General features: G+C 38.3%; 1 protein-coding gene across 2 annotated transcripts in view; it reads left to right on the top strand.

Annotated features, from left to right (window-relative positions):
* Positions 1 to 27,680, top strand: part of TTC27 (tetratricopeptide repeat domain 27) — a 107,084-nt gene that overhangs the window by 27,651 nt on the left and 51,753 nt on the right. For both annotated transcript variants that reach the window (XM_004686307.2, XM_012727680.1), the window contains exons 10-11: positions 7,427 to 7,540; positions 27,261 to 27,356. In XM_004686307.2, the coding sequence (XP_004686364.1) occupies positions 7,427 to 7,540; positions 27,261 to 27,356 (210 nt within the window). The remainder of the gene's footprint in view (positions 1 to 7,426; positions 7,541 to 27,260; positions 27,357 to 27,680) is intronic.

Here is a 27,680-nt window from a genome sequence, read left to right as displayed (position 1 = left end):
TGGCTTATTGGATCTTAATTTTATTCAATTTTAATGAACTGTCTTTACAGTTTACTAAAACAATAGTGAAATCTCATTATTGGAGAAATGCTTGCCAGCACTTTCACGCTGGTGCAGCAATGTTAGAAGTTTGTTCTAAAAGGAATCCTTTACTTTAAAGGTTGTCATTATGTAGTGCTGTTCCTGAGATTATGTCCACACCTTTCAGGAAAATGGAATGAGTCATACTAAAATAGTCCATATTGTTTTAGAGAGCCATTTATGTTATATTCACTTGATATTTTAAAATAAGCTGTGTTACCTACATTATTTCCTTTCAGATGGGCCAAGTCAGGGACTTTCAGTAATGCTTTTAATTTCCTTTCATTGTTGCAAATAGGAACAATTTAGTTAATTCATACAGGTGTTTCAGTTTTTATTGGCAAAATTTTTGCTACAATGTGAATTGACACTGGCAGCCTGCCCTCTGACTGTCTACTGAAAGCCCCAAGGACTCTGTAAAAGAAAGAAGAAAAAGGACCTTTGGAAGTTGCACATTTTGTTGTATGTATTTTCTCTTTCTGGGTTTCATTTTAAAACTAGTTAATAAGTACTTAGGATCAGCAAATGAAGAATGAAGAAAATGTAAATCATTTCTAAGAGAAGAAGTAGTGAAGACTGGCACCAAAGAGGGGTGTAAATGTTGTAATTAAGAGATTAGAGTTATAGAAAAAAGGCTCCTTAATTATATGCAGATACAAAGGAAACATGCTCATAATAGTCAAAATGAAGGATTTCCACATAAAAGCAGATGCTGTAAAAATGATCCAAAAATCAAAATCCTAAAAATGAGCGTGTAATATGTGAAATAAAAATGCATTGGATAAGATTAACCATTGAATGGAGATAAATTAGTTGTTAGTGAACTTGAAGATAGTCTAGTAAAAGCAGCCAAAAGGCCAACAACTTGATCTCTGTTTTCTATAAATAAAATTTGTGGAGTATGGAAAAAAGCTGTGAAAGCATGGTAATAGCAGGAGATTCAGAATCTTAGGATTTGCCAAGGTTGCTACTAGATATTATAGAAGAAAGAAGGTATAAAATAGGCCTTGCCTTCATGGAATTTTTAATTTAGCCAAGATCAGATAAACTTACGAAAATGTAATTAACAATACCAGGCAGTTTAAACCATGAATTGATAGCACAGATAAAATACCCTAACTGCTTAGAGAAAAAGAAAATATCGAAAGCAGAGAAAATACTTAGTGAAAGAAGGCTTTGTTCATCAAGGGAGGATTTGAGTCAGCCTTGAAAGTCCGATGCGGTTTAGGTGGAGAGTGATCGCATGAGGTGGCAGTGTGTGAGCTGTTCAGTGGGTAGGAAGAATGGTTTGGGACAATAGTGGGACTTGGGGGAAAGTTAGACTTGGGGCAGATTTTAAATGGTCTATAGAGCAAGGATAGAGAATTTAAATTATCCACTGGGAATAATTTATAGACTAAATTTAGAATTTAAACCTGTCATTTGGCACTGATTTTAACAGTGAATGCTCTTTTAAACAGATCATTAAGATGAGGAAATAGTTCCACTTTTTATAGTATTTCTTCGTTCCCAGCTTTGTAAAGTCAGCCTGACCTGGGTGGGCATCGTCTGATTTAGTTTTAGTGTAGCCAAATAATTATATAGTCACAAGGAGAGCTCTGAGCTGGCTTTGGAAAAAAAAGCAGCTATCTTTAAAAGAGCAGAATGGCTGGCTGTCATATTAAGGGTCCTCTGACTTCTGGAAGATTATTTGAAACCTGCAATGATAAGAATGAAAGGAAATTATTTTTTTAAAGATTTATTTACTTATGCATACAGAACTGGGGTACAGGCCAGAGGAGCAGGAGTGGTGAAAGGATTTACCAGAGACAGAATGAGGAACAGAATAGGCAGATCTATGAAGTACACTGCTGAGGGGAGCAGTGGGTGAGTCAGGAGAGGTCTGCCGTGCCATGTGGGTCACCTTCAGGGCCGGGAATCAAACTTGCTCTGAAGTGGCTGCGTCTCACTTGCAGTGCTGCACTTTAACCCATTGTGCCATCAGGGAGAACCAGGAAATAAATTTATTTATTTATTCATTCATTTATATTTATTTATTTATTCGTACAGAACTGGGGTACAGGCCAGAGATGCGGAGGGTGAGAGGATTCACCAGAGACAGAGTGGGGAGCAGAACAGGCAGATCGACGAAGTACACTGCTGAGGGGAGCAGCGGGCGGGCCAGGAGAGGTCTGCCGCGCCATGTGGTCACCTCCGGGGCAGGCGGGGATCGAACTCATGTGGAAGTGGCTTTAGCTTCTTAGTGCTGTGCTTTAACCCACTGTGCCACCAGGGAGGGCCTGAAATATATTTTTTTATTTTTATTTTTTTTTTAAGATTTATTTATTTATTCATACAGAACTGGGGTACAGGCCAGAGGAGCAGGAGTGGTGAAAGGATTTACCAGAGACAGAATGAGGAACAGAATAGGCAGATCTATGAAGTACACTGCTGAGGGGAGCAGCAGGCAGGTCATGTGAGTCACCTCCAGGGCTGAGGAGTGAACTCATGCTGAAGTGGCTTTAGCTTCTTAGTGCTGTGCTTTAACCCGCTGCGCCACCAGGGAGGGCCTGAAATTTATTTTTAATAAACAAGACTCCACTTCCTCTTTGGTGTTACGAGCTACATTACTTCTCTGGGTTTAGGGGACTGTGGCCTGCAGTAGGAAATTATTAGCTGAAAAAACAATCTATATATGTAGCTTGTGATAACATTAAATTTTATTTCTCAGTTTGAGTTAAAATGATATTTACTGCTTTTCTCATTATAAGCAGTTAATGGCGTTCCCTCAGATGTGAGATTATCATAGTTTCCTTTTTTAGTGTGAGTCTGAGCATCAGCTCAGGTGATATTTTAGTGTGCTTCTACTAAGACAGGCAGCCCGGTCTCCTTTTTACTCTCAAATATCTTTTTACACTCTTTATCAACAATTGCTGAAGTAGGTTGATTCTTTAACTTTTAAATGGGATGCTACTAGGGTTTATTTCAACAGTCACAGTAGTGAAAATATATATTAACTATATGAAGAGATAGATACTAATAAATTCTTACTGGGCTAATGAATCATCTTTTATTATAGATTTTGGTTATTAAGATTTGAGAAATGAGAGAAAATTTCAAAACAGCTGTGGAAATGTAGGTGTTGGTGTGCTCACATTTAGGTATTTTCCACCCTCTGCCCAATATGTCACAGGGGACTCTCTCCTATAAGTGGCTGCAGAAGGCAAGCTCCCCCCAAGCCCTCCTTTCAGTATCTGCAATGTGCCAGCCAGTATGTAAGGTGCCAGTGAGCCACATGTCTGGGGCTCTGCCATGAGGGACCCAAACTGAATGCAGGGCTCAGGCATCTCTGTCTAGAGATGGAGTCACTGGGTATCATGGTCGAGAAGGGGTCACAGGTGTGCATCCAAGCTGAGACTGGAAAGTGGAGACTGCAGAGCTGGCAGGAGACAGTGGCCTATTCATTTCAGGACTTAAATTGAATAGAATTAAGAGCATTGAACCCCAGGCAGACACCATGAGGACGCAGTCGACTCCACTCATCCACCTCTCCAGATGTTAGTCTGGGTCCTCATCAGTGGCCGACTTGCTGCTTACGTTGCAAGGTTGGTGTCCTTGCTATTGGGTTTGCTTGCTGAGCTATGAGACTGAAGAATTTTTTAAACTATGATTTTCTTCATAAGTCAATTATATATTATAGCATATATCATCCATTTAATTTTCTTTCTCTTTCCCTAATGTCTGATGTATGTTGACTCTTAACCTCATGGGCAGCAGTGTTTTATAAAATATTTTAAACACAGCCTAACGTACTTACCTCCTTTTAGAAAGTCTTCATATCTCCCAACCCAACACATTGAAGATAAACACATTCTTTAGTGATATCATTATCCACTCAGTTCCTTCTGTAAAGCTTTTCTAATAGTCTGTTAAGATTGCATTTTACTTTGTGTTTAGTGAGAATGTTTTGCTTGACCCTCACATAAAAGTCTCAGCAAACCTCTTGTTCTCATGCCAGCATAGAAAACAGTCTGATTTTGTTGCTTTTCTGAGGGTAGTATCTCCCCCTTAGTATGCAGTCTTCTTAAAGCTGGTCTTGAGCTTGACAAGCCCAGGGCCTGAGCTGATCTGTGCACCATGGTGTTATTGTTCATAAAGTACGTGGTGCAGTTAGGAGCCAGAAAGGAAGAAAACGTTTTCCTCGACACTTGTAGGGTCTCTGTCCTGGGCTGAAAACTGAGTTGATCAACCCCTGTTAACAGGATAGAAGCTCACAAGTTTACACGGATTTGGTGGTATAGGGGAGTTTTGTAGGGAGATCAACTGAAGGAACAGATAGACCTGGAATGCTGAGTGTGCTCAATCCTGGGGGGTGTATAGTCAGAGTCTGAGGTAAGTGTAATATATTGGGGGATACTTAGCAAGGCCTGTTTGTTGGGATTCTTTCCTTTGTTTTGGAGATAAGGAGTTTTTTTCCTTCTGGGGATAGAGAGGTCCCCTCTCACATGGAGGCTTTTGACCCCTTTTCATGGAGGAAGGTGAGGTGGAGGTCTTTTTTCCTCAGACTCCTTCATTTAAAGTATTCACTCTGCCAGGTACCCTATCATGGGGGGTAGCATGTCCAAACCCCATCAGAGGTTAGTGTCATCACTTGTGCCCATTCTGTTTGGTGATTTTCAGTTAAGGGTAAAGGAAGCATCATTGGAGAGATCCTAAGGAGGCTTAGGTGTGCTTTTCACTGGACACTCTCAAGGTTTCCTGAAGCTTCATTATTTTTCATACTTAATCTTCTTCATTCTGAGAGTTGTGATTCTTCAGAGGCATGTGAGACGCAGGGGTCCAGTCACTTGTCAGGGCCATGTGCTGCTCTCCTTCCTTGGTGGAGCAGTGATCCTCATCACAGCTGGGCAGACTTGGGGTAGTTTCCCTCTGTTCCACAGCCCCTCCCTCTGTGTGCAGTCCCTCCTGTGTCATGAGGTCACAGCCCCTCTGATGGGGGAAAGAGAAAAACAGCCATGATGTTCCACTCCTTGGTAGATAGTGAAATCAGATTGCAGATGTACCTGACGAAAAATTCATTCCTTTGACAATTCTTGAGATTACATTCATTTAAAACTCTTTTCCCAGTGTACTATTTTAAAGAATTGTTTTTTAAAAGTCATCTGTTTCCTTGTTTATATTATAAAAACTATAAAAGTGCCATATACACCTCTTTATATGTTGGCAGCTTCAATTTTTGGGGTATATTTAAATTAATGGAAACTTACAAGGTTATATACTAATCTTACAGACTATATTTCAAGGAGATAAGCATATTTGAATTTGCAAACTTAGTCATAAAGGATTAAAATTGAATGTTAAGTTCTGTGAGGACAGAAATTTGTCTCTCTTGTTTTGCTACTTTGTCCTCAGTCCCTTGTGTACATTGCCTTGTACTGAAAAGGTGCTCAAGGGAATTAATAAACCTCATTTGTTTGACTTTTCTCCCTTATTGCAGTATTCTTTGCCTACTCTTCTCCCTCTATGCCACGAATGTAGTAGTTTTTCAAAATCTGTACTGAGCCTCCTTACTAATGTATCCTGAGTACGAGGTGATGGCTAGGAGGCCATCATTTGTTGATTATCAGATTAAATGAGTTTGAGATCAATTGGAGAAAGTGTTAAAAAGCAGTATGAAGATAATATTCTGAGGATCAAGACACCAAGTAAGAAAAGCAGGTTGTGCTGGTAATGGGGTGTGACTTTGAGCAAGTGATTCATTTTGCCCTGGTGCTTTGTTTTCCTCCTAATTACAAAGTAGTTGGCTTAGTTTTGGAATTGAGAATTCACATGTTGGTAGGGGCTGGCATGTGATACCAATGAGTGAAATGATCTGGGCTGGATGGTAAGTTTTTTTTTTGTAATCTTTAATGGGAACTTGTTATATTAAATGAATTTTACCAAAGACAAATACTTGCGCTGTCTTAGTGTAGTTGCTATACTTGGGGAATGCTTTAAAAAACACTGGTGCCCAGATTCTTTGCTCAGTGATGTATGTGCTTTGCCTAAGCTTCCAACTGCTTCTAATATGCAGTTAGGTTTGAAATGATTAATTGTCCTCTAACAAGGATGATTTCCACACTGATGTTTAGAAACAAACAAATGATCCAGGGAATAGTCAACTTTCAGATTAGTAAACACGCCCCCTTTTCCTGTAGTGAGCTCTGCCACGTCATTGGGAACATCACACAGTATTGGAGTCCACATCATCAGCACAGAGCCTGAACTGTATTCAGTACACCAAACACCCCCTACTATGTCTTAGTACCTGTGCTCCTGTTTTTACTCGTCCCTGAGTTCACTTTTCCTACCACATCGTGGTCATGAGAATGGTTTCTGGTACAGATGCTGCCATCACAGCTTTCTCTAGGGTTATGATCCAGGATATTCAAGCTTTTGTTATGGGCCATTTTTTCACTAGACATCCCTTTTAGGAAAGGATTTAGAGACTCCTATCCAAGGCCAGAAAGCATTCTCTTAAAATTTAGAGTGGTTTTCTGTAATACAAGCTGAAGAAAAGATCTTTTGTCTTTAATTTTTAAAGAAATTATTTATTTATGCTTACAGAACTGGGGTACAGGCCAGAGGTATGGTGGGTGAGAGGATTCACCAGAGACAGAATGGGGAGCACAACAGGCAGACTGACAAAGTACACTGCTGAGGGGAGCAGTGGGCGGTTCAAGAGAGGTCTGCCGCGCCATGTGGGTCAGCATCCTGGCCAGCGATCGAACTCGTGCTGCAGTGGCTTCTGGGAGCTTCATAATGCAGTGCTTTAGCCTGTTGCGCCACCAGGGAGGGCCCCTGTCTTTAATTTTAAATAAACAAGTTCCTGGGCCATTCTGTGCTCTTAAACTTGATTTACATTTGCATTTATGAATTAGGATTTTTTTTAAGTGGAAAGGTACCAGGTTGCAATAGTGTTTTCATTTATAAGTTTGGATGACTTAAAAATTCTGAGAAAAATAGCTCTTATTTTTATGTAACATTTTCTCACTTTTTTGGTAGGCCATGAGATAAAAAGATTTATCAGTTTATGGTTTGAGGCATTCTGTTTGCTGTTTGGATGATCTGGAAAGGTTCTGATTCATTCCTTAATTTATTCAATAGAATGGATCAAATAGTGATTGGGTTAATTAATAATTCTGCACAGATGATGAACATATTCTTCACAAAAATCATTTGAAAGCACATTGTGTTGTTTTTCACTGAGATTTTCAGGTCTGCTTTCATCAGAATCCTGATATTTTGGGAAGAAATTAATTTTGCCTTACTCAGTGTGGAATCACCCAGTGTATCCCTTTCTTTTGTGTGTTTTCCTCTCCATCAGTGTCTGCTTTCCCAGCCAAAATTCTGGGCCATTCAGACATCAGCTTTGATCCTCCGGACAAAACTTGAGAGAGGAAGCACACGACGCGTGGACCGGGCAATGAGGCAGACACAGGTAGGAAGCAGTGCAGCAATATTTGTTTATTTTTCAACTTTTCATTGCTTCCAATAAGCCTAAATGTATGTTATGTATGAATAGAATGAGATGGTTTTTATTTTACTTACTGATAACGTTTAGAATTGGACTTGTTTGACTTCAACTCCTTGCTTTGTCATTTAGTAGCTCTGTGACTACAGAGCTTTCTAGAGGAAGATTGTTCCTCTACTCACAATACTTCTGATACCAACAGTGCAGACTTTCAGGATTCAGTCACACATGACTACCCCCACTTCAGATGTCTGATGCAAGTCTGGGTACTTAATGACTCGTTGGCTAAACATCGGGAAGGGGTTGTTCTTGTAACCCCTCCTCAGGTTCAGTAACTTGCTAGAATGACTCAGACTTCAGGGATATACTTTATTTCATGATTTTGGCATATCATGAAGGATGCTATAATGACTACCAGTGAACAGCCAGGCGAGGAGTGTGGAAGGTGAAGTCTAGAAGGGTACTGAGTACCGTTGCTTTTGTCTTTGCGGGTCCTGGGGTATGTCACTTCAGGGTGTGTTCACTACCCTAGAAGCTCTGTTTTCAGGGTTTTTATGGAAATCCATCATGTAGAAACAGTTGATTTCAATCACTGGCAGTAGTGATTAGCTTAGTTATCTCCCCTTTCCTCCCCACTTTCTTCAGTTTGGGTTGGGGCTGAAAGTTCTAACCCTCTAATCACCTGGATGAGTCTGCTGACATTAAATCATCATGTTCCTAGAGTCACCTCAGAAGTATAAACTCGGGTAAGCTGAAAGGGAGAGGACCTTTTTATGAGTAACAGAAGACTCTTCTCTAACCCCTACCACACAGGAAGTTTTAGAAGCTGTATGCCAGGAACCTGGATAAAGATCACGTATATATCTCTCATAATATCACATTTCTTTTCTTTTTTTTAAAAAGATTTTATTTATATAACACAGAACTGGGGTACAGGCCAGAGGTATGGGGGTGAGAGGATTCATTAGAGACAGAGCGGGGAGCAGAATAGGCAGATTAACTGAAATACACTGCTGAGGGGAGCAGCAGGCGGGTCAGGAGAGGTCTGCCACGCCGTGGGTCAGTTCCCTGGCTTGTGCTCCAGTGGCTTTGGACAGCTTCATTGTGCTGCACTTTAACTTGCTGCACCACCAGGGAGGGCCAACATCCCATTTCTAAGCCTTGTTTTTATAATCTATAAAAGGTGGAACTGACCACATGTAAAAAAATCTGCATTCAGGCATCATTCTCCATTTAATGCTAGTTATTTCTATCCAACAACTCTATAATCTATCACACGTAGTCTGATAAACCACCAACAATAAAATTGCCAAAAAAGTGAAAAATCTTGCCAAAGACACACACTTTCATCGACTTTCTGAAATCCTCTTTCTTTCTTTCTTTTTTTTTTTAATTTATGTATACAGAACTGGGGTACAGGCCCGTGGTGCAGGGGCAATGAGCAGATCCACCAGAGACAGAATGGGGAGAACAACAGACCAACTAATGAAATATACTGCTGAGGGGAGCAGTGGGCGCACCATGCATGTGGGTCCCTTCCGTGGCCAGGGTTTGAACTTGTGCTGAAGCAGCTGCGACTAGCTTCAGAGCACTGTGCTGTCCTGTGCTTTCAACCTGTTGTGCCATCAGGGAGGGCCCCTATATATATTTTTAAAGTTTTTATTTCACAACAGTTGATCACGATGGTTTTGAAGTTGCTGGCTGTCTTGGAGACTGTCCTTCAATTTGGGCTTGTTTCATGTGTCCTGGTTAGATTAGGTTGTATGTTTTGAATGTAATGCTACAGAAATGTTGCTTCTCACTGCATCCCCTTCAGGTGCCAAATGATCCAGTGTGTCCCATCACTGGTGATGTTATCTGTTCAGTGGAGTAAGGCCATGCTTCTGGGATTTCTCTGCAGTGGAAAATCACTCTTTCCTTGTTGTAACTAAACAAGAATTTTGGGGGAGTTGCTTTGCGATTGTTCTGTCATCCAACTTTCTCCTTTTGCTTTTAGCATTTATTGATGTTTCCTGCCTACGGAAAAGGGGTGATGTCATGGGGGTGGTGAATAATCATGGAAAACAAGGATGGAGAAACTGTCATAGACCAGAGACGTAAAGGACGGGCAATTGACTAGATGCAGTGTCCCATCCTGGATTAGATTTTGGGATAGAAAAAGGGCAACACTGGAGAGCTGACGAAATAGAAATAAAGCCGTATTTTGATGAGTAGTAAAGTACTAATGTTAATTTCTTAGATTTGAAAATGTATTAAACTTAGGTAACACAGCTGAAATTATAAAAATTGGATGAAGAGTATAAGCTGGTTTGGGCAGTGCTAACCGAGTTAAGTCAGAAGGAGAAAGTCAAATGCTAGTTGGTGTTGCTTGTATGCGAAATATAGAGGGAAAAACCCAAGGGTCAGGTAAAATGAAAGCAATAACAAGCTCTAAAACTCTAACTGTAGAATTAAGGCTACAAAATGGAGGGAGAATAAAATGGGGAGGGGGTTACAAGGGACCATGGTAGAGGATTTTCCATACCTTGGTGGTGGCTGTGGGATGGTAACATACACCTGAAGGGTGCGATCCTATACTCTAAACCTTGGACGCCATTGTAAAATAACGTTACCTCAATCAAATAAATTAAAAACTGAAGAAGAAAAGACATATAATATTCAAAAAGCTTTTATTATGGGAGATGAGCAGTAAACAAATTTAGAATGTTTAGAAAAAAATAAGTAAAACAGCATTTCATACTAAAATGGCAACATGTTGAAATGAACAAAATGTTGAAATGATCATTACGTATATTTTATTAAAATAAGGATATAGTTTCTTGTTCAAGGAAACAGTTCTTTTTTGGTTAAAGGTTTGACTTTTTAGTGCAAATAGTACTGGAAAATATTTATTAGTGAAAGACATGTTGACATGGAAAGGATTTGCTTCCTGTTTATCTCCTCAATTAGCTTTAGCATATAAGAGAACTAAGTTGTCATTCATTTTTCTTTTGTGGGGCTAATTCTTAAAAGTTTAAAGGCAAATTGGTTTGTAAGTGTATGTCTTTTCATCTTGAATGTGGCACTGTTTTCTTCATTTTGCAGATTATGTCTTTGCTAATGAACTAGGGTCGTCTTTTGACTGGGGAAAATTAACTTTAAAGGAGAGGTCAGTCTTTATGCTCTACTTTATTTGCCTTAATTTATTTGGAGTCTCCATCTTGCCATCCAAATGTTACATCACAAAGATAGTTGTATGCCTCTCCACCGGGAGAGGGAATTATTATATCTGCATCTATAGAAAAATTATTTTCACTCCTCTGACCCAGGAAATTTGGAAATTAGCCAGATCATGTGATAAGATGAATGCAGAATTCATTTAGTTTCTGTCACTTGTTGAACCATTTACCTCATAATCTGATTTCTTGCCAGTTTCTCTGATTCAGAGTTTGACAATTTTGTGTTTGTTGAAGTTTATTGCATCTCTGAAGAAGAGGAAATGATTTTAAAATTATAGCTGTATATATAAGACAATGTTTTTTAAAATTTTGTTTTAGTTACTGTGAAAACCTATTCCTTGTGATGGTTGTATAAAGTGATAAAATGGTAAGGTGTAACAACCGAAAGGAAAATGAATAGGAAGAAACTCTTTTAGGAAAGCTTGGTCTATCATATTACTTGTTGAGGAGTTGCAGGTGTGATGAGGGTGGTGACTTGCCCCAGTTTTCTCGGCCATTTAATGACAGATTGTGGATGGTAACTTAACACAGTGATAGGTATTTACATTGAAAGAGCCAATGGCAGGTCCTAAAGATGGTTGATTTGGAAGGGATTTTTAGTGCAACTTTCCAAACCTAAAACGTTGCTTCACACCTGAAGGTAAATAAATTAATGTTGTAAGACCCCAGAGGAAGAAAGAATTAAAAGTTGAGAACAGCCCTTTGAAAATACCTTTTCTTACGGAAATTCTCCAGACTGATTCTTTAATTATTGCATATTCAGGGCTATAATGGTAGTGGTGGTGATGAAGAAAGTAATGTTTATGGAAACATTATTTTAATGGTTATGATCAGAACGTTTGAATTAAATGATGATATTCCTCAGTATTTATTTGTTTCCTGTTTTTAGCAAAGTAGTAAAGAATGCTTACTACATATATTTTCTAGTCACTCAAATTCCCCTTTCCCTTCTTACCCAAATAGTCAACATTTTCTTCATCATATGATTATATCTTTTTCTCCTTTTTTTAAGTCATTATATGTATAATCCAAATATGAAGCAAATTAATTCCAACTACATAAATTCAAAGAGACCATCTTGTGATCAAACAAACAAAAAAAAAATTGTGCAAACTAAATGTTGCCAGCCTCTGTCTTTCATGTTAACTGTGCTAACCTATGTTAGATAAACTAGCTCAGTCACTGAGGGTTAATGTTAAAATATTTAGTGCTTATTAAGATTATCTTATTATTGTATTTTATTCACTCAGTTATTTTGTAAGGCTGTAAATTTATATTTTGAATGTCTGCCTCTAACCTTGAAGTTGTGCCTCTGAAGATGGTCATTCAGTGGAAATCTTTTATCCTTGAGTTTCTGGGAGAAATTGCTTTGAGAGCCGGGAATTTGAGATAATAGCAACTTTCTATCAGTGGGCCTATTCAAATTGCAATTTGAATTTCCTAACTGTGGTAGCTAATTGAGATTTCACAATTTTCAGATGAGTTGTTTTTTTTTTTTTTTTAAGATTTATTTATTTATTCATACAGAAGTAGGGTACAAGCCAGAGGTACCGGGGACGTGAGAGGATTCACCAGAGACAGAGTGGGGAGCAGAACAGGCAGATCAATGAAGTACACTGCTGAGGGGAGCAGCAGGCCGGTCAGGAGAGGTCTGACGCCATGTGGGTCACCTCCTGGGCGGGTATTGAACTCATGCTGAAGTGACTTTAGCTTCTTAGTGCTGTGCTTTAACCCGTCATGCCACCAGGGAGGGCCCCCAGATGATTTTTAAAGAACATTTGTTCTTGATACTGTTGTCACATTCATGCTTTGATAGAGTAGAGGTTTATATTATGGCTGATTATGGAAGGAAGAGGCCTAGAACGAGATGATTGGCACCATTTTGGAGATTAATGCTCCTGTGAAGGCTGAGATATTTCTCTTCTAAAAGTTACTAGTTCTTTTTATATATGGCTGTTTAATTTGAAAATAAAGTGCTTCTCATAACAAAGATCACTGGGGTGAAAAATCAGCTACTGTAATATGCCATCAGGATTTATACTCTTGAGTGTTGTATTTTGTTTGAATGATTTGAGAAGGAAGTTCTTTCTGATTAATTTTTATATTGATAGAATTACCATACTCTGTAGGTATTGTATATAACACCGGGACAAGTCCATGGTTAGTAGTGGCAAAGTGTGTTTTGTTTTTTTTTAAACTATATCACTGTGCTTGTTTTAAATTATAGAAATTAGACTTTCTCATTATAAAAAATGTAAGCAATACAAGGCAAAAAGTAAAAAATTGATTCCTTCCTTGCTTGCCTTCCAACTTCAATGCTTTTTAATCTTCTAGACCTCTTTCTATTCATAAACATAAATAGGCTTTTTTCTCAAGGGATTCTTTATTCTGTATTGCTTTATGCCTTTTCCCCACCTAGCATAAGAGCTTCATCAGCTCTGCATGTCCAGTGTCTGTGAATCTAGCTCATTCATTCCAGTAGCCATGTCACTGTTAAGTGGAGGTGCTAGCATTAACCAGTCCCTATTTTATTTTTGAAGATGTCTTTTAATGAATACATTTTGATTTTAAAATACATATGAAAAACTTTAGTACTTCACATACTTAAAAAATTTAGTCTGTTCAGAAGGATTTCAAATGAAATATGCAAATTCTTTGCTTTCTAGTTTTTTTCAGTAGTGTCTTTGTTAATATTTCAGTCATTTCCATTAGAGTTTTAAAAATTTAAACTATTGCACTTCTGTTAATACTTCCATTTCTTGATTTATCAGCCTTACATAGACTCTGTGCTTTCATACCATAAAGATGGAATCAACGCACCTCTTGTCTCTTCTTCCATTTTGTTTTTTTTTCCTACTGTCATGGGTTGTTCCTTTATAGGTTTTATCATCTGTGTCTAGTCTGTATGTTGATTTTTTAACTTTTTTCAAAGATTGATTTATTTACACATTCAAGAACTGGGGTACAGGCCAGAGGTGCAGGGGGTGAGGGGATTCACCAGAGATAGAGGGGGAGCAGAACAGGCGGACTGACTGAAATACACTGCTGAGGGGAGTAAACTATGAGACAGGAGAGGTCTATCCTGGCTGGGATCATACTCATGCTGCAGTGGCTATAGATAGCTTCATGGTGCTGAGACTTAACCCCTTGTGCCACCAGGGAGTCCTGATTTTTAAAACTTTAACTCAGTTTTACAGCATCATGATATTAAATAATATATAAATTGCAACCAACTGCTATTTTTGGACCTGAGAGAGAGTAAAGTCATTGAACTTTTAATATTTTAAGGAGGCTGTCACAAGAACAAAGGTCCAGGGGATTGTCCATTAGTTTCTTTCTTTCTTTTTTTTTTTTTACCCATTCTAGGTTATAATCAGTTACTACTGCTTTATTTTCCTTATTGCATTTTGTGTTACTTTTTCATGGTTTTGGTTTATTTATTTATTTATTTTTTGGTTTTGGTTTATTTTTAATAGGAAGAACATTGTGGTAAAATTTAAGTCTTTGTGATAAGTGGTTTCCATTTGTAATTTAGTAGTTTGGGTATAGAATTCTAGTCTCAAAATAATTTTAACTTAGTATTTAAATAAGTTCATTTCCTTAATCTCTTTTGGCATCTTGGCTTGTTTCATTTTAAATATATTTATTTTTCAAGTATTCTTTGAGTTCTGGTATACCTAAATGTGAACATGGGTTCAGGAGTCATACAACATAATTTCAGATTCTACCCCTGCTTTCTATTATCTGTCTGTTCCTTGAACATGCTCGTTGACTTCTCCGTGCCTTTTAAAATGGGATAAACACAGTTACTTTGAGGAATATCTGAGTTAATATATAGAACAGGAATATCTGAGTTAATATGTAGAACAGAATAGTAGGTGATTAATAAATGTTAGAACAATTGTTATTTCTCTTCTCAAGTACTTCTAGATTCTTTAAATGTAAATGATCATGTCTCCATAATGCAAAGGTATTTTTTACTTTTATATACTTATTCATGTTTTAACCTTCTTTCTTTAGTTCAATTCAATTTCTTCAGTTTAATTCGACTTTATGAGATCTGTTGGCTCTATCTTCTGTGACTATAACTTCTAATGTCTAATGTTATGAGAGTTTTCTTCAACCATTCTTATGATTTGATTTTTTTTTAAAGATTTATTCATTTATTCATACAGAACTGGGGTACAGGCCAGAGATGCGGAGGGTGAGAGGATTCACCAGGGACAGAGTGGGGTGCAGGACAGGCAGATCAAAGAAGTACACTGCTGAGGGGAGCAGCGGGCAGGTCAGGAGAGGTCTGCCACACCATGTGGTCACCTCCGGGGCAGGTGGGGATCGAACTCATGCGGAAGTGGCTTAAGCTTCTCAGTGCTGTGCTTTAATCTGCTGTGCCACTGGGGAGGGCCTGATTTGATTTTTATTATGAGCTACATTCCTAATGGTATTCACTCCATCTATATAATTTTGACAATAATTTCAAATTTCCATGATGTCTAATTTAAAATTTTTTGCTTAATATCTTTAAAATTTTATAGATGCTATCTCATTTATTTGTATATTAGTAATTTGAATTTTAAAATTATTTTCTTTTCATGAATGTTCTTGTTAAATGAATTATTTAATATGTTCACCTAAGCCTGTGTTTTACACGGTATTTGCTTATCCTTAAAGGCCTGCTTAATAATGTTATTTCAGTAAGTTCCTGCTGCAGTTATATGAGTCTCATTTTCTGAGAGGCTTTTTATTTCAGTGTGAGGACTAACAGTATACTCAGTACCTAGCAAGGTCTTTAGAACTGCCAGGGACATTCCCCCTATGGCTCTGAATTCTGGATCTGGAGTAGTTGCTATTGAAATGGAGGTGCTTCTGTTTTCAGGTAGGCCTCTTGCCACCTGTTGCTTTATTCTTTATTTCCTTCTGACAAGACATTTAAAGTCTAAGACAGCATCTCCTTGATGTGCAAGCTTCAGAGGAGCTGGGGCAGGGAACCATGATCCCCAGTAAAGATTTAGGAATGCAGGGTACAGTCTCAGGGCCTCAGGGAAGTACAAAGGGAGTAGAGTGGTTAGGAGATGAATGTGTTCAAGAAAAAGGGTTAAGTGTTTGCACGATGAGATAGTGGTTCAGAAAAGTGATCTAGCCGTCTGGATAGTGGATACTGAGGTTGTATTAGCACTACATCAAATGTACTAACAGAGGGCCTCTTTTGTGACCATAGAGCAGAGCCAGACCTCTCCTCAAGGAATCACATTAGAATTGCTCTCTGTAGCTAGTCATAAAGACCACTTGCAGAAGCAGGGTAGTTTGGGGGCAGAAAGCTAGTTAAGAGGATCATCTCAACTTTTGTATGATTATGTAGGTGTGCTATTATTTCCAAGGGGAAATAATAATAATAAGGCTGCAGGAAAGAAGCTTATGGACATACCTACAGGATTCAGTATGTAGTCATACTGAGCTTAGTCCCATAGCCTGTTCTCAGGTGCAGGTATGGCTGCCTGCAACCCCACTTCCCAGTAAAATATCCAGGAATAGGGGCTGCCGCTCTTTGAAGTTTCAGTGCCAGAAGTACCGCTTGGCTTTCTCATGGGACGAGGGGTAGTGCATGCCATGATCTAGCATCCGCTGGCCAAGTACTCATCTTAAAGGGAGAGCTCCCTCAACCCACCTGGGCCCTGACCTTCTTAGCTTCACCCTGTGTTTAGGTGAGAGAAGCCTGTCTGCAGTTCGGTTTTATCCCATCACTAGTTATGAATTTTGCTACTCTAGGATCTTCATCATTTTTCTCTTAGACTTTTATAATTTTCCCTACACTGACTAACTGGACCATTTGATTGAAAGTCAACTGACTGTGTGCGGTTTATTTATGGACTGTGTTTTCATAGCTGTATTTTAACACTTATTATATTTAGTAAATTATACTTTATATGGAAACCTTTCTAGCTCACTTAGGAGGTGTATTTAGCACTTTACTTATAGTTCTATATTTTGCTTATTTTGGTATTCTCACAATAAGCACTCAGTGGATTATTGCTGAATGTTGTATTTGAAAACAAAAATCAATTTTGGACTACCTACTTATTAGCAGAGCCAGTTGAGAGTCAGCTAAATTAAAGATTGTGTGTTCATCTGATACTTTGGTAATCTGAGAGCTATAGAGACTAGTCTTTCTGTAATTCCAGCCTGATCTTCAGCCCCAGTGCAAAAACTGATAGAAACAAAGCATTTACCATGATCACACCAAGGTTAATGTAGAATTCTCAGTTTGGTTGTTTTTGTTTTTGTTTTTTAAGGGGAGGGAAAAGATAAAGGAATGCCAGGTTTTTGTTTTTGAATTTCCTGAAAACTGATGAATTACAAGCATAAATCATTAACCTTCAGGCCATTAAAGAAGTGATGAGACTGGTCTCTATGAATTAACTGAAAACATGTTCACTCAATTTTCTCAACAAAGCTTTCCTTCTTAGTTACAACCTTTCATTTGTTCTGCATTGAAGACTTCTCTCCCCTCTTTTAGTGTCTTAGAATGTACAAGTGTTCTAGTATATTTCACAAATCTTAGAAGTGCATTCACTTGGCAGGCTTGATTCTGATTGTGATATGTAACTATGTAAGGGGAGAATATACTGTCAAATTGCAGAGCCGCTGATGAAGGGCCAGAAGGTGGCACGGAGCGTGTGGTCTGGCTGGCTATATTTGACTTTCCTAATGAGTGGGTTTGGCTTCAAAATTGGAGAGATTACATTTCATTTTTATACTTTAAACATTCTCCAAAATATAAGGTACTTATAATGAACAGATTGAAGTTTAGAGATTTTAAGGACTATTTATACTTCTACTTCAGTAAAATTAAGACAGTTCTTAATAAGGGATCTAAGTTGTAAGGAACAAAAACCCAACTCAAACTGGTTGTAAGAAAATTATTGGCTTTTATAATAACTGGAAAGTCCAAGAGTATCCCAATCTCAGAGATAGCTGGACTCAGGGGCTCAAGCAGATCATCAGCTCTTTCTCTTTTGTTCCCTTCATTCTCACATCTCTGGCTGCGTAAGTAGCAGAATGTCTATTGTCCGAGGAGCCCAAATTTTGTTGTCTGTAAACATCACAATCCCAAAGGAAGAGAGATTATGTACTCTAATCAAGTTCCCTAACCATTTGTATGTCACTCCTCTGTAGAATGTGGGAGCATAGCACCCACCTTAAATAAATTTTGAGGGACTAAGTGAGTTAATATTTGTGAAATGGTTAGAAGAGTGACTGGCACACAATAAGCCCTTAATAAATTTTGACTGACTATTACCCTCACATTGTAGTTTATACACAAGAATATAAAGGCTTCCAGCTCTTATAATTCATTAAAAGTACTACTTGGAAAATCTTAGGCTAATCTTGGTGCTTCATGTTTCATATGCTGAGTCATGACATTGAGCTTTGCAGTCATCTGAGGTACAGAAATTTGCCTTTCATCCCACTGTATACTTCTATACTCTGTACCTTCACCAATAACCAAGTGCAGCATTTCAAAGTTTCTGGGAAGTATACTAGGATTTGCTCATCTGACTATAGCTGTGCTTTTATTTGTAGAATTCCTATTGTTTATTCAGAACCGTGTTTCATTACTTACCACTCACTGGACACTCAAATGCCAGGTGCCGAGTCTCTTAGTAAGAGGGCATTTACATATAACTAGGGAGAAACTGAAGGAAAGAAAATTTAAGTGATTTACTCAGGGTCTTGTAGCCTAGAATTCGAATCAGAAATACCTTGGATTTGAAATTCAAGCTTTTGTCCACGTCTGAAGCTATGAGAACAGACTTTTTAAAAATAAGGCTCTCAATAGAGACCTTGCATTGTCTGGGAAGAAAGAGTTGAATGAGCAGAGGCAGGAAAACATGAATAGAGGCTTTTGTGAGATAGGATTGGGTTGCATAACTCAGCGTCTCTAGCCTCCCATTCAGGTGAAAGGGGAAGGGGAAAGAATGCACACAATATGAGGAAATGATCTGTGTGGGAAAAGAACTGGCAGGCCAGAGACATTGGCTTCTGATAAGGCGAGAAAGGGTGCTGCCTCGAGAGATGCTGATAGGCTGACTCCATGGGTGATTTTCATGACCCTCCATTAGCCAGACACAGCAATGGTGACTTCATAGATGGGTGGGGTAAGAGAGTGGGGCAAGTGATGCACGGTAGGAAATATACTTTGTTATTGATGAGTAACAAACATAAGATGACCCTGGAAAGTTACAGAAAAATAAAACATACATAATAAAAATGGAACTTACTAATGGGATTGAGTGAAGTTCCCCCACTTAAAACCCACCTCCAAAGGCACTAAATGATAATTTGAGTCAGATTCTAGGCAGGGACAACAGTTTGGGAACAGATGATGTTGACTGACCTGAAACAGCGGATTTCCCTGGGAGAGCACCCTGTGTGCCTTAACAGCTGCATGAGTCACTTCCCAGACTTGCCTGAGCAGATGAACCATTTCCAAGGTGCTTGTTAAAATAAATCTCTTCAACCCTCCCCTTCGAGATTGGGGGTGGGGTGATTATGGCTACTTGGGGAAAGACAGCCTTAGGCTGAGGTAGGCCGTTAATCTTTAGCAGCTCCAGATGTTTTTCTGTCTCACACCCAAGTACATACAGAACAGAGGCTCAGAGGGCGTTTACCAAGTCTGGAGGCCCGTGTGTGATTTAACAGGGGCTGAGTGCCCGGAGCAACCTGAGAGGTGAATGTCAGTGAGGCTGCAGGACCTGGACCAGTTGAGATTGAGGAGAGGAAGAACTGGTGCTTTGACTGAGAACTGCTCAGGGAAGTAGGGTGCAATGGTTTAACTTTGTCAGAAAAATAATGCTAGAAATTCAAAACATTCAGTTAGGTTTTAATATTTTTTTTTCATTCTTTCACCCTTATAATTGTAGATTGTAAACAGATTGATTTGCATTCTCATTTTTTGATTATTTAAGACAAGGTAATAAAAAGACCTTCTAAATGTTCAAAGCAGAATCCCCTGGAGAAGTTCTGTGAGAAGGTTGGAAGGTTGGAAGTGGGTGTGGTTAGGGAAGGCAGGAAAAATTGTACGTTCTCTAGCCCTACACGCAGCAACTCTCAATGGGTCAGCTGTAGACCAGGGGGAGGCTGTAGGCTATTTCGGAGTCCACAGGTCAAAAGTGCCTTCTTAACTTTGAGATGGTTGATTCTGGGTCAACGGCAACACAACAGTTCAAACTGCTGCCCCTTCTCCATATTTAAGGCAGGAGTGCCAGACTCTGCTAGTCAGTCATTGAATGCTTCACTGCCATGCAGTTGTAGCCTCAAAAATGGACAGCCTTATTCATGAGTGTCTTGATACAGTGTACATTTTACTTCATCAGGTCTTTACCCTTGCAGCGCACGGGTAAATGGCAAGTGATGAAATGGCAAGTCCCTGGAAAACCTTGACGTTGTGTGCTAAAGAACAATGGTTGTTTTGGACAAGCCCAATGAGCAACTTTCCCCAGGGAACACTGTTTTTACTGTAACTGTTGACAAACTATGGGTATTCAGACTTGTGTGTTTGGCAGAAACTCCTTCAAGAATGAGTGAAGTGGCTCATTACTTAAAAGAAAATAATTGACAGTAGGTGTTACCAGTGATTACATTTTGAGATTTCAAGGAGGAAATGAGAATTGGGAAACTATCTGCAGTTGTGATTGATAACTCAAAATTTAAGGTATTGGGATAAGAATTTTCTGATAAGATTGTTGGTGATACTAATGAATATACTTTTAAATATTACATGAAAAATGTCAACTTCTGGAAGATTTGAGCATATTCTAAAAGACTAATGCATGCTGTTAAACAAGCATGGGTAAAGGATTCCTAAAAATTCAAGATTAGACCAGTGTTTTTTTTTAATCATTGGGATTTTTAAAGTGACAGAGTATTAAATGAAACAGATAAAACTTCATTTATAGGATTTCAAATTCCACATTACACGTAACTGTCAGAAGCAACCACATGTTGAATTTTGTTATAATATCACATATCCACAATTTGTCGAAGAGCCTATTAGTACATTTCCCTCCTTTCCAACTACTTCTCTGTGTGAGGATAAATTTTTTTCATAAACTTCAACTAAAATATCACTGCAGAGCCCTACCTGGTGGCGCAGTGGATTCGGACATAGCACTGCAAGCTGGCCCCAACCGCTTCAGTGAGAGTTCAATCCCCAGCCTCGGAGGTGATCCATATGGCATATGGCGGGGCAGACCTCTCCTGACCCACCTGCTGCTCCCCTCAGCAGTGCACTTCCTCAACCTGCCTGCTCTACTCCCATTCTGTCTCTGGTGAATCCCCTCACCGCTGGCCTGTACCTCAGTTCTGTATGCATAAATAAATAAATCTTTAAAAAAATGTAATATTAAAAAAATCACGGCATCAGACTGATGGCAGAAGTAGGTATGAGGATCTAGCGATCATTTAGCAAACTAGACATAAAAGATATTTGCAAAAATGTAAGGTGTTGACAATCCTTTTAGGTCTTAAAAATTCAGTAGTTGTTATATGAACATACTATTTATTTTTATGAGTTATTTTTTTGTTTTAATTTCTATTATGACAAATATTGATGCATTATAGCCCACAGAAACAAAAGCTCTTGGAATCCTTTCATGATTTGGAAGAGTGTAGAGAGTTTCTGGAACCAAAAAGTATTAAAAGCTGCTGTCCTATTAGTAAGGTCATTAACTATAGTGACTGTTTCAGTGTAGCTTCCTGGCCTTCCTTGAAGCCTTTTTATGTTCCTCTTTTCACAATGGAATATAAAAGAAAGCACCTAGATTCTCCAACCTCTATTACTAGACACAGCTCCTACCAGCCCCATTCTAAAGTCCTGTCTAAAGTCTTGTCTGTGTCGGGAGACAGGAAACAGTAATTTAGCTCTTCTTGATCAGGCCATACCCTGACCTTCCATATCATGGCGTTAAAAAAACAAAACAAAACAAAACTTAGCATTCTCAGCATTTTTGCAACAAGAACCTACTTTTTATTTTCACAGATCTGATACTTATCCACTTAGTTATAAGGTAGGATTTCAATGAGATTGTCAATTCTGGTCTTTGGAATCACACAGGCTCACCTGTTGCTTAGCTTTGTTATGACTTCGGGCAAGTCATTTTTCTCTCTTGAGTGGCACTATTCTATACATGGGTCAAAAACAGTTTTTATGATGTGTTTGATCCTTATTAGGGGTGTTAAAAGCTTTTCATTCTCGTTCTTCATATTCCTGTGGGACATTTTCTTGTGCTTGGAATTTGAGGTAACGGTTAGTTTGATTACTTTCTGTAAATCACAACTGAGTGCTGTAGATTCCTGTCAGAGAAAGCTGTTCAGCCCAACTGTTGGTTATATTTGATTGACTACTTATAATAATCCCACCCTCCTCCACAAATGTGGTGAGATTGCACAACAAAGCTAGGTGATTTGGCATCTGATCAGTCATACTTTTAGGTTATCGGCTAGTTTATACTTGGCTCCTCAGAAAGCTGATAAACACTTTGATATTATGCTAACAAGAATGAATAACCTTCAGTGAAAGGGTAGGTCCATAGGGACTAACTCTGTTCCTTTGAAGATATATGTGCCGTACTTTGAGATTTGGGCACCTAAATAAAAACTAAATCATACCAGACCTTGTTGAGAATTGTCCTTCTATACTAAACTATTTTCTTTGTGTTAATTTTAAAATGTAGCCTTGATCCTCCCTAGTTTTTCTGGAAAGTTTTTTCTGTATTGATGTTTTGAAGAGAGGTCATGTCTTAGCTTTCAGGGGTTTTATTTTCTTCCCTGTCCCATGAGCTACCTCCTTACCTGTGGTATAGTGAGTGCTGTAATTGCATGGGGTTAGGGGATCCACATGCATGAGTGCATTTTCCCAGAGGACTCTTGAAAGTATGAATGCTTTAGGTGAAGCTTAGGGAGAAAATGACATTAAAGGGAGTCTTGAAATTTGGAAACTGTCTCATACCACAATAGTTTCTGCGCCATGAATTCATCTTTGGTGTGTCTCCACAGATGTGCCTGGCTTTTCTGTGAACTGGCTTTCTCCCAACCTCTGGACTACTCCCCACTTTCCACTTTTCATCTTTCCCATTTATCCACATCTCTTTACACTCTTGTCTTGCTTTCAATTCTTTGTTAAGAAGCCAAAACCCCTCTGTAATGATTGCTTGAGGGTATTTTGCTTTTCTGTCTTGTTCTTTGGTTTGACATTGCCACCTTTCAAGACAGTCTCCTCATAACAGTTTTAAGTGGTATAATGATCAAGTTCTCATAACTTTCATTTGTGATACTCATGAAATTTTGAATTTGGAAAGAAAATGGCAAGTGAATGGGTAGGAAAAGCTTGAGAGGTCATTTACCTACGTTTCTCAGCGTGTGTGAAAGCTTGCACAGTGCTAATTCCTCACATGTATGTGATGCCTGTGTTCGTGCAGGTGTATACACTCAGTAGTAATCAGGGACTACACTTTCACTCAGTTCCCACTTACCTCATACTAAATGTCCTGCCATTGCTTCTAAACATTGTAGGTACTTGGTTTGCTCTTAACAGATACATGCATGAACACATGATACTGGCATTTAGGTAATGGTGCCTAAAAATAAGTCTCTTCAAATGCCTGAAATAAAACAAGTTATTCTTTTGCTAAAGCCATATGTCATCATTGTGCAGAGTACAAAGATCATGTACAAAATTATTTCCTCACTGAGTGCCATTGTAATTAAATGACTTGCTGTTGGAGATAGACCTATATTAAATCTAGGTCATTTACTTATCAAGACTGCTTGAGAATTCTGATTTGTTCGAATATGATGGCTTTTTCCGGAATGACTAGCTAGAAATAATCTTAGTCTGAAAAACCTAGAGACATTCTGTCTAACCTGTTTCTGAACTTGTAATAAGTTAGCAAATAAAAGAGTACTTTGAATTTGGTGGAGAAAATAGATAAATTTCATGTTCTTAGTTTTTTTTTTTTTAAAGATTTATTTATTTATACAGAACTGGGGTACAGGCCAAAGATGCGGAGGGTGAGAGGATTCACCAGGAACAGTGTGGGGAGCAGAACAGGCAGATCGACGAAGTACACTGCTGAGGGGAGCAGCGGGCGAAGTACACTGCTGAGGGGAGCAGCGGGCGGGTCAGGAGAGGTCTGCCTCACCATGTGGTCACCTCCAGGGCAGGCGGGGATCGAACTCATGCGAAAGTGGATTAAGCTTCTTAGTGCAGTATTTTAACCCGCTGCGCCACCAGAGAGGGCCCTCATGTTCTTATTTTTATTGGTAGGCAAGTCTTACATAGATTGTTGTGTATTTAGGTAAAGTATATTTTGTGCAGGAGTAAAAATTGGTTTGAATTTTCTTTAATCTATTTCATATGTATTACCTAATCAAGTTCTTATAAAATGTGACTGTACAGGGTCGTATGTATGGCATCAAGTTCACATAAGTTGGTTCTCTGCCATTTAAGTGATTTTTGCCATTTTGGAAAATATCAGAAACACATAAACATTCTGAGATTACCTAATAGTATCTGAAATATCAAGTAGATTTTTATTAGTAATTCAGGAAATACTTTGAGGCACTTTAAAGTTTAAGCTTGATGTAGTAACTAAAGCAAACAGCATGAGTTTTGTTTGAAAATAAAATATTTCACATGTAATTAGAAATTTAGAAAAGTGCCATGATGTTGCATTGGTTTTTTAATTTTTATTAAGTAAGCATTAGGTTTTTTTTATTTTACTGTCAAAGAAAAATTTTTTATTAAAAAAAAACCACCCCCCTTTTATGAAGCAATTCAGTGAATCTTCTTATGTACTGTAACCATATGTAATCAGTCATTTTTCTTTTTTCTCTCTTACGACTAACAGCTTTGAGCAGAAGAATACAACTTTTTTTGCTATTAAGTGTCTGTGAAGTAAGGCCAGAAAGTTTAAATAAATTTTGACCAAAATGGTTTTGGAGTCCAGTTTTATCTGTTTTTTTTTCTGACTGACTTGATTGAAAAACATCTTGAAGTCAAAGAAGCGGTGTAATGACTGTTTTCTCATCCTGCAGGGATAACAAATATATCTCTCACCTGGAATATTGCAGAGAACACCATTTTAGGAGCAGTTTCCTTGTTGAGAAACTGGTTTCTTTGTTGTGGGCTTTTACTGACATATGCTAGATTCTTATCTTTTTTGTTCTTCCTCAGCTTACTGAGAACATTGCTCCTTCTCTTTTAAGAAAATTTTCAGTTGAAAAAAAATTTTGTAAAAACTTGAAACAGTCTTAAAATTATAAAAAGTTGCAGTACATTACAACTATCTGCTATGCCTGACTGTGGGAAAGTCAGTTGCTCTTGGGGTGCTTCTTCATCTTCAAGTAAAAGGACATTTTTCTACTAATGTGCATTAACTTCAGAACATTAATGTTGACATGTTGTTACCTTCTAATCCTCAGAAGACAGGCCTGTGGAAAACTGGTATAAAAAAGAAAACTGAGTACTGTATTATGCAAAAATGGTCATGATAATTCACATTGGAGAGACTTTCTAAGTGCATGTGATAAAAGAATGTGTATACTTACTACATACATTCTTGAAGGATGGATTAAAAGGCTGTTAGAGGTGACCTCAGGACGGAGGCTGCTGTGCTTTGTTTGCCAAGGGACTCCAGAAAGTGTCTGAGTTCACTTTGATACTGAATATGTTAGTTCTCTTGGTGACTGGGCATTGGCTTTTGACTTTGCAGTTGGCCCTGGTACTTTTGCTTTGTAGCCATCGCGGTCTCACTGTTAGCTTCTGGGTGTTGCTTCAGGGAGCTCAGTTATTCAGCATGGGAGAGGGATCCTTCAGAGCACACAGCTTGCAGCCTTCCACTGTGCCTTCAGGATGATTCCCATATAAAGTGCTCAACATTCCAGCTCCGCTGCTCAAGAGTAAGAGAACTCACTGTTTGCAGTCAAATAGTTCCAGTTTGACTTTAGCTATATTCCTGAGAGGATAACTCCTGAATGAAGCTCTTCACAGTTCTCTGATTTATATTAGAAAGTACCATTGCCACAGTGCCTTTGTGATAATGAAATCTCTTAGAAAAAGTAAAAGAGGCCCTCTCTGGTGGCGCAATGGGTTAGCATGCAGCACTGCAAGCAAGCCGCAGCCAATTCAGGGCAAATTTGATACCCCGCGCTGGAGGTGATCCACATGGTGTGGCAGACCTTTCCTGTCTCGCCCGCTGCTCCCCTCAGCAGTGTACTTTTATCTATCTGCCTGTACTGCTCCCCGCTCTGTCTCTGGTGAATCTTCTCACCACCCCTGTACCTCTGGCTTGTACCCCAGTTCTCTATGCACAAATCTTACAAAAAAAGAAAAAAGAGACTGCTTATTGAGTCTTGAGAGAACAATTATGGGAAGTTTCTTGATTTTTTAGAAATTACATTTTTATTGAGGTAATAATATGTCAGTAATATGTTTAGATACAGAGTATTGTAATTCAACATCTGTGTACACTGCCTCATGATCATAGAATGGTTTTCATCTATCACCGTACAGTTTGCCCCTTTTACCTATTTTGTTCAAGGTCCTGTCTCCTTCTCTGGTAACCACCAATCTGTTCTCTGATCTTACAACTTGTTTGTTCGTTTGCCTTATTTCTTTATATTGCATTTATGATTGAGATCATATGGTGTTTGTCTTCTCGTATGGCTTTTAGTACCCTCAGAATCCACCATGTTGTTGCAAATGGTAAGATCTCACTCACCTTTTTTTTTTAATAGCTGAGTAGTAATCCAGTGTTTGTGTGTGTGTGTGTAAAGCATACATAATCATATCTTTATTGAGTCACTCACTGATACTCATTACATATCTTTGCATTGTGAGTAGTGCTGCAGTTACCATTGGTGTGAGTACATCTTTTTCTACTAGTGCTTCTCCATTTGAATACTCAGAAGTGTATGAATAGCTATGATGTGGTATTTCAAATTTTAAACTTTTACAACATGTCCATATTGTTTTCAGTAGTGACTATAGCAACTTGCATTCTCACCACCAATGCAGGAGAGGAGATCCTTAGTTTTAAAAACCATTTTTCTTCTAAGTTCTTTTTCCTGATAATGTATGTTTGTGTTGATTAACTTTAAAGTTTTAAAAGTTAAACTGATCTTAAATTACATTTTAATCTTAGTGCTGTTTCAGCAAAATCCAAACAGAATGTAGCCCATTTATGTAGGTTTGTAGATTGACATAAATGTATTTGGTGAGTTAACAATAGTGAAAAACAAAAACATTCAAAGAATTTCCAAGAAAATAATTCACATATTCTATATTATGAAAGTGACTTGTGTTCTTTATTGTTTATGTGTACATTTGTGTTAATTTTATGGTAAGAGTTACTGTTTATATTAAAGAGTTATAACATTTATGGGTTCTGATTTTGATATGTACCCTTAAGGCTCTTGCAGATCAATTTGAAGATAAAACTACATCTGTATTGGAACGTATGAAGATTTTCTATTGCTGTCAAGTACCACCTCACTGGGCTATTCAGGTATTTTTATTATTAGTTACTGGATATGGAAACTACTTTGCAGCAGAAAGATAAATGCACTAAAGATTTTTTTGTCTTTTATGGTTGTGTGTTCAAGTATCTCAGTGAAATGAGTATCAGAAGTATTTGAGGATTACGGATTATTTCACATTGATACTGTGGTTAATAATATTGATAATTTAAGACTAGATCATGGTGAGAATCCTAGAAATTAAACAACAGGAGAACCAGCTTCTTGACCTTTGTGTTCTGTAGATTATGCACATAGCTTTAAGATTAGAAACACATATTCAGTGACTCAATTCATTATTTTATTCTTTTTTG

The sequence above is a fragment of the Condylura cristata genome, unplaced genomic scaffold (genome assembly GCF_000260355.1).
Source record: "Condylura cristata isolate star-nosed mole 26May11 unplaced genomic scaffold, ConCri1.0 scaffold00020, whole genome shotgun sequence".
NCBI classification, from domain to species: domain Eukaryota; kingdom Metazoa; phylum Chordata; class Mammalia; order Eulipotyphla; family Talpidae; genus Condylura; species Condylura cristata.
The sequence above is the reverse complement of the archived record's forward strand: the minus strand, read 5'-3'. Positions and strand labels throughout refer to the sequence as shown.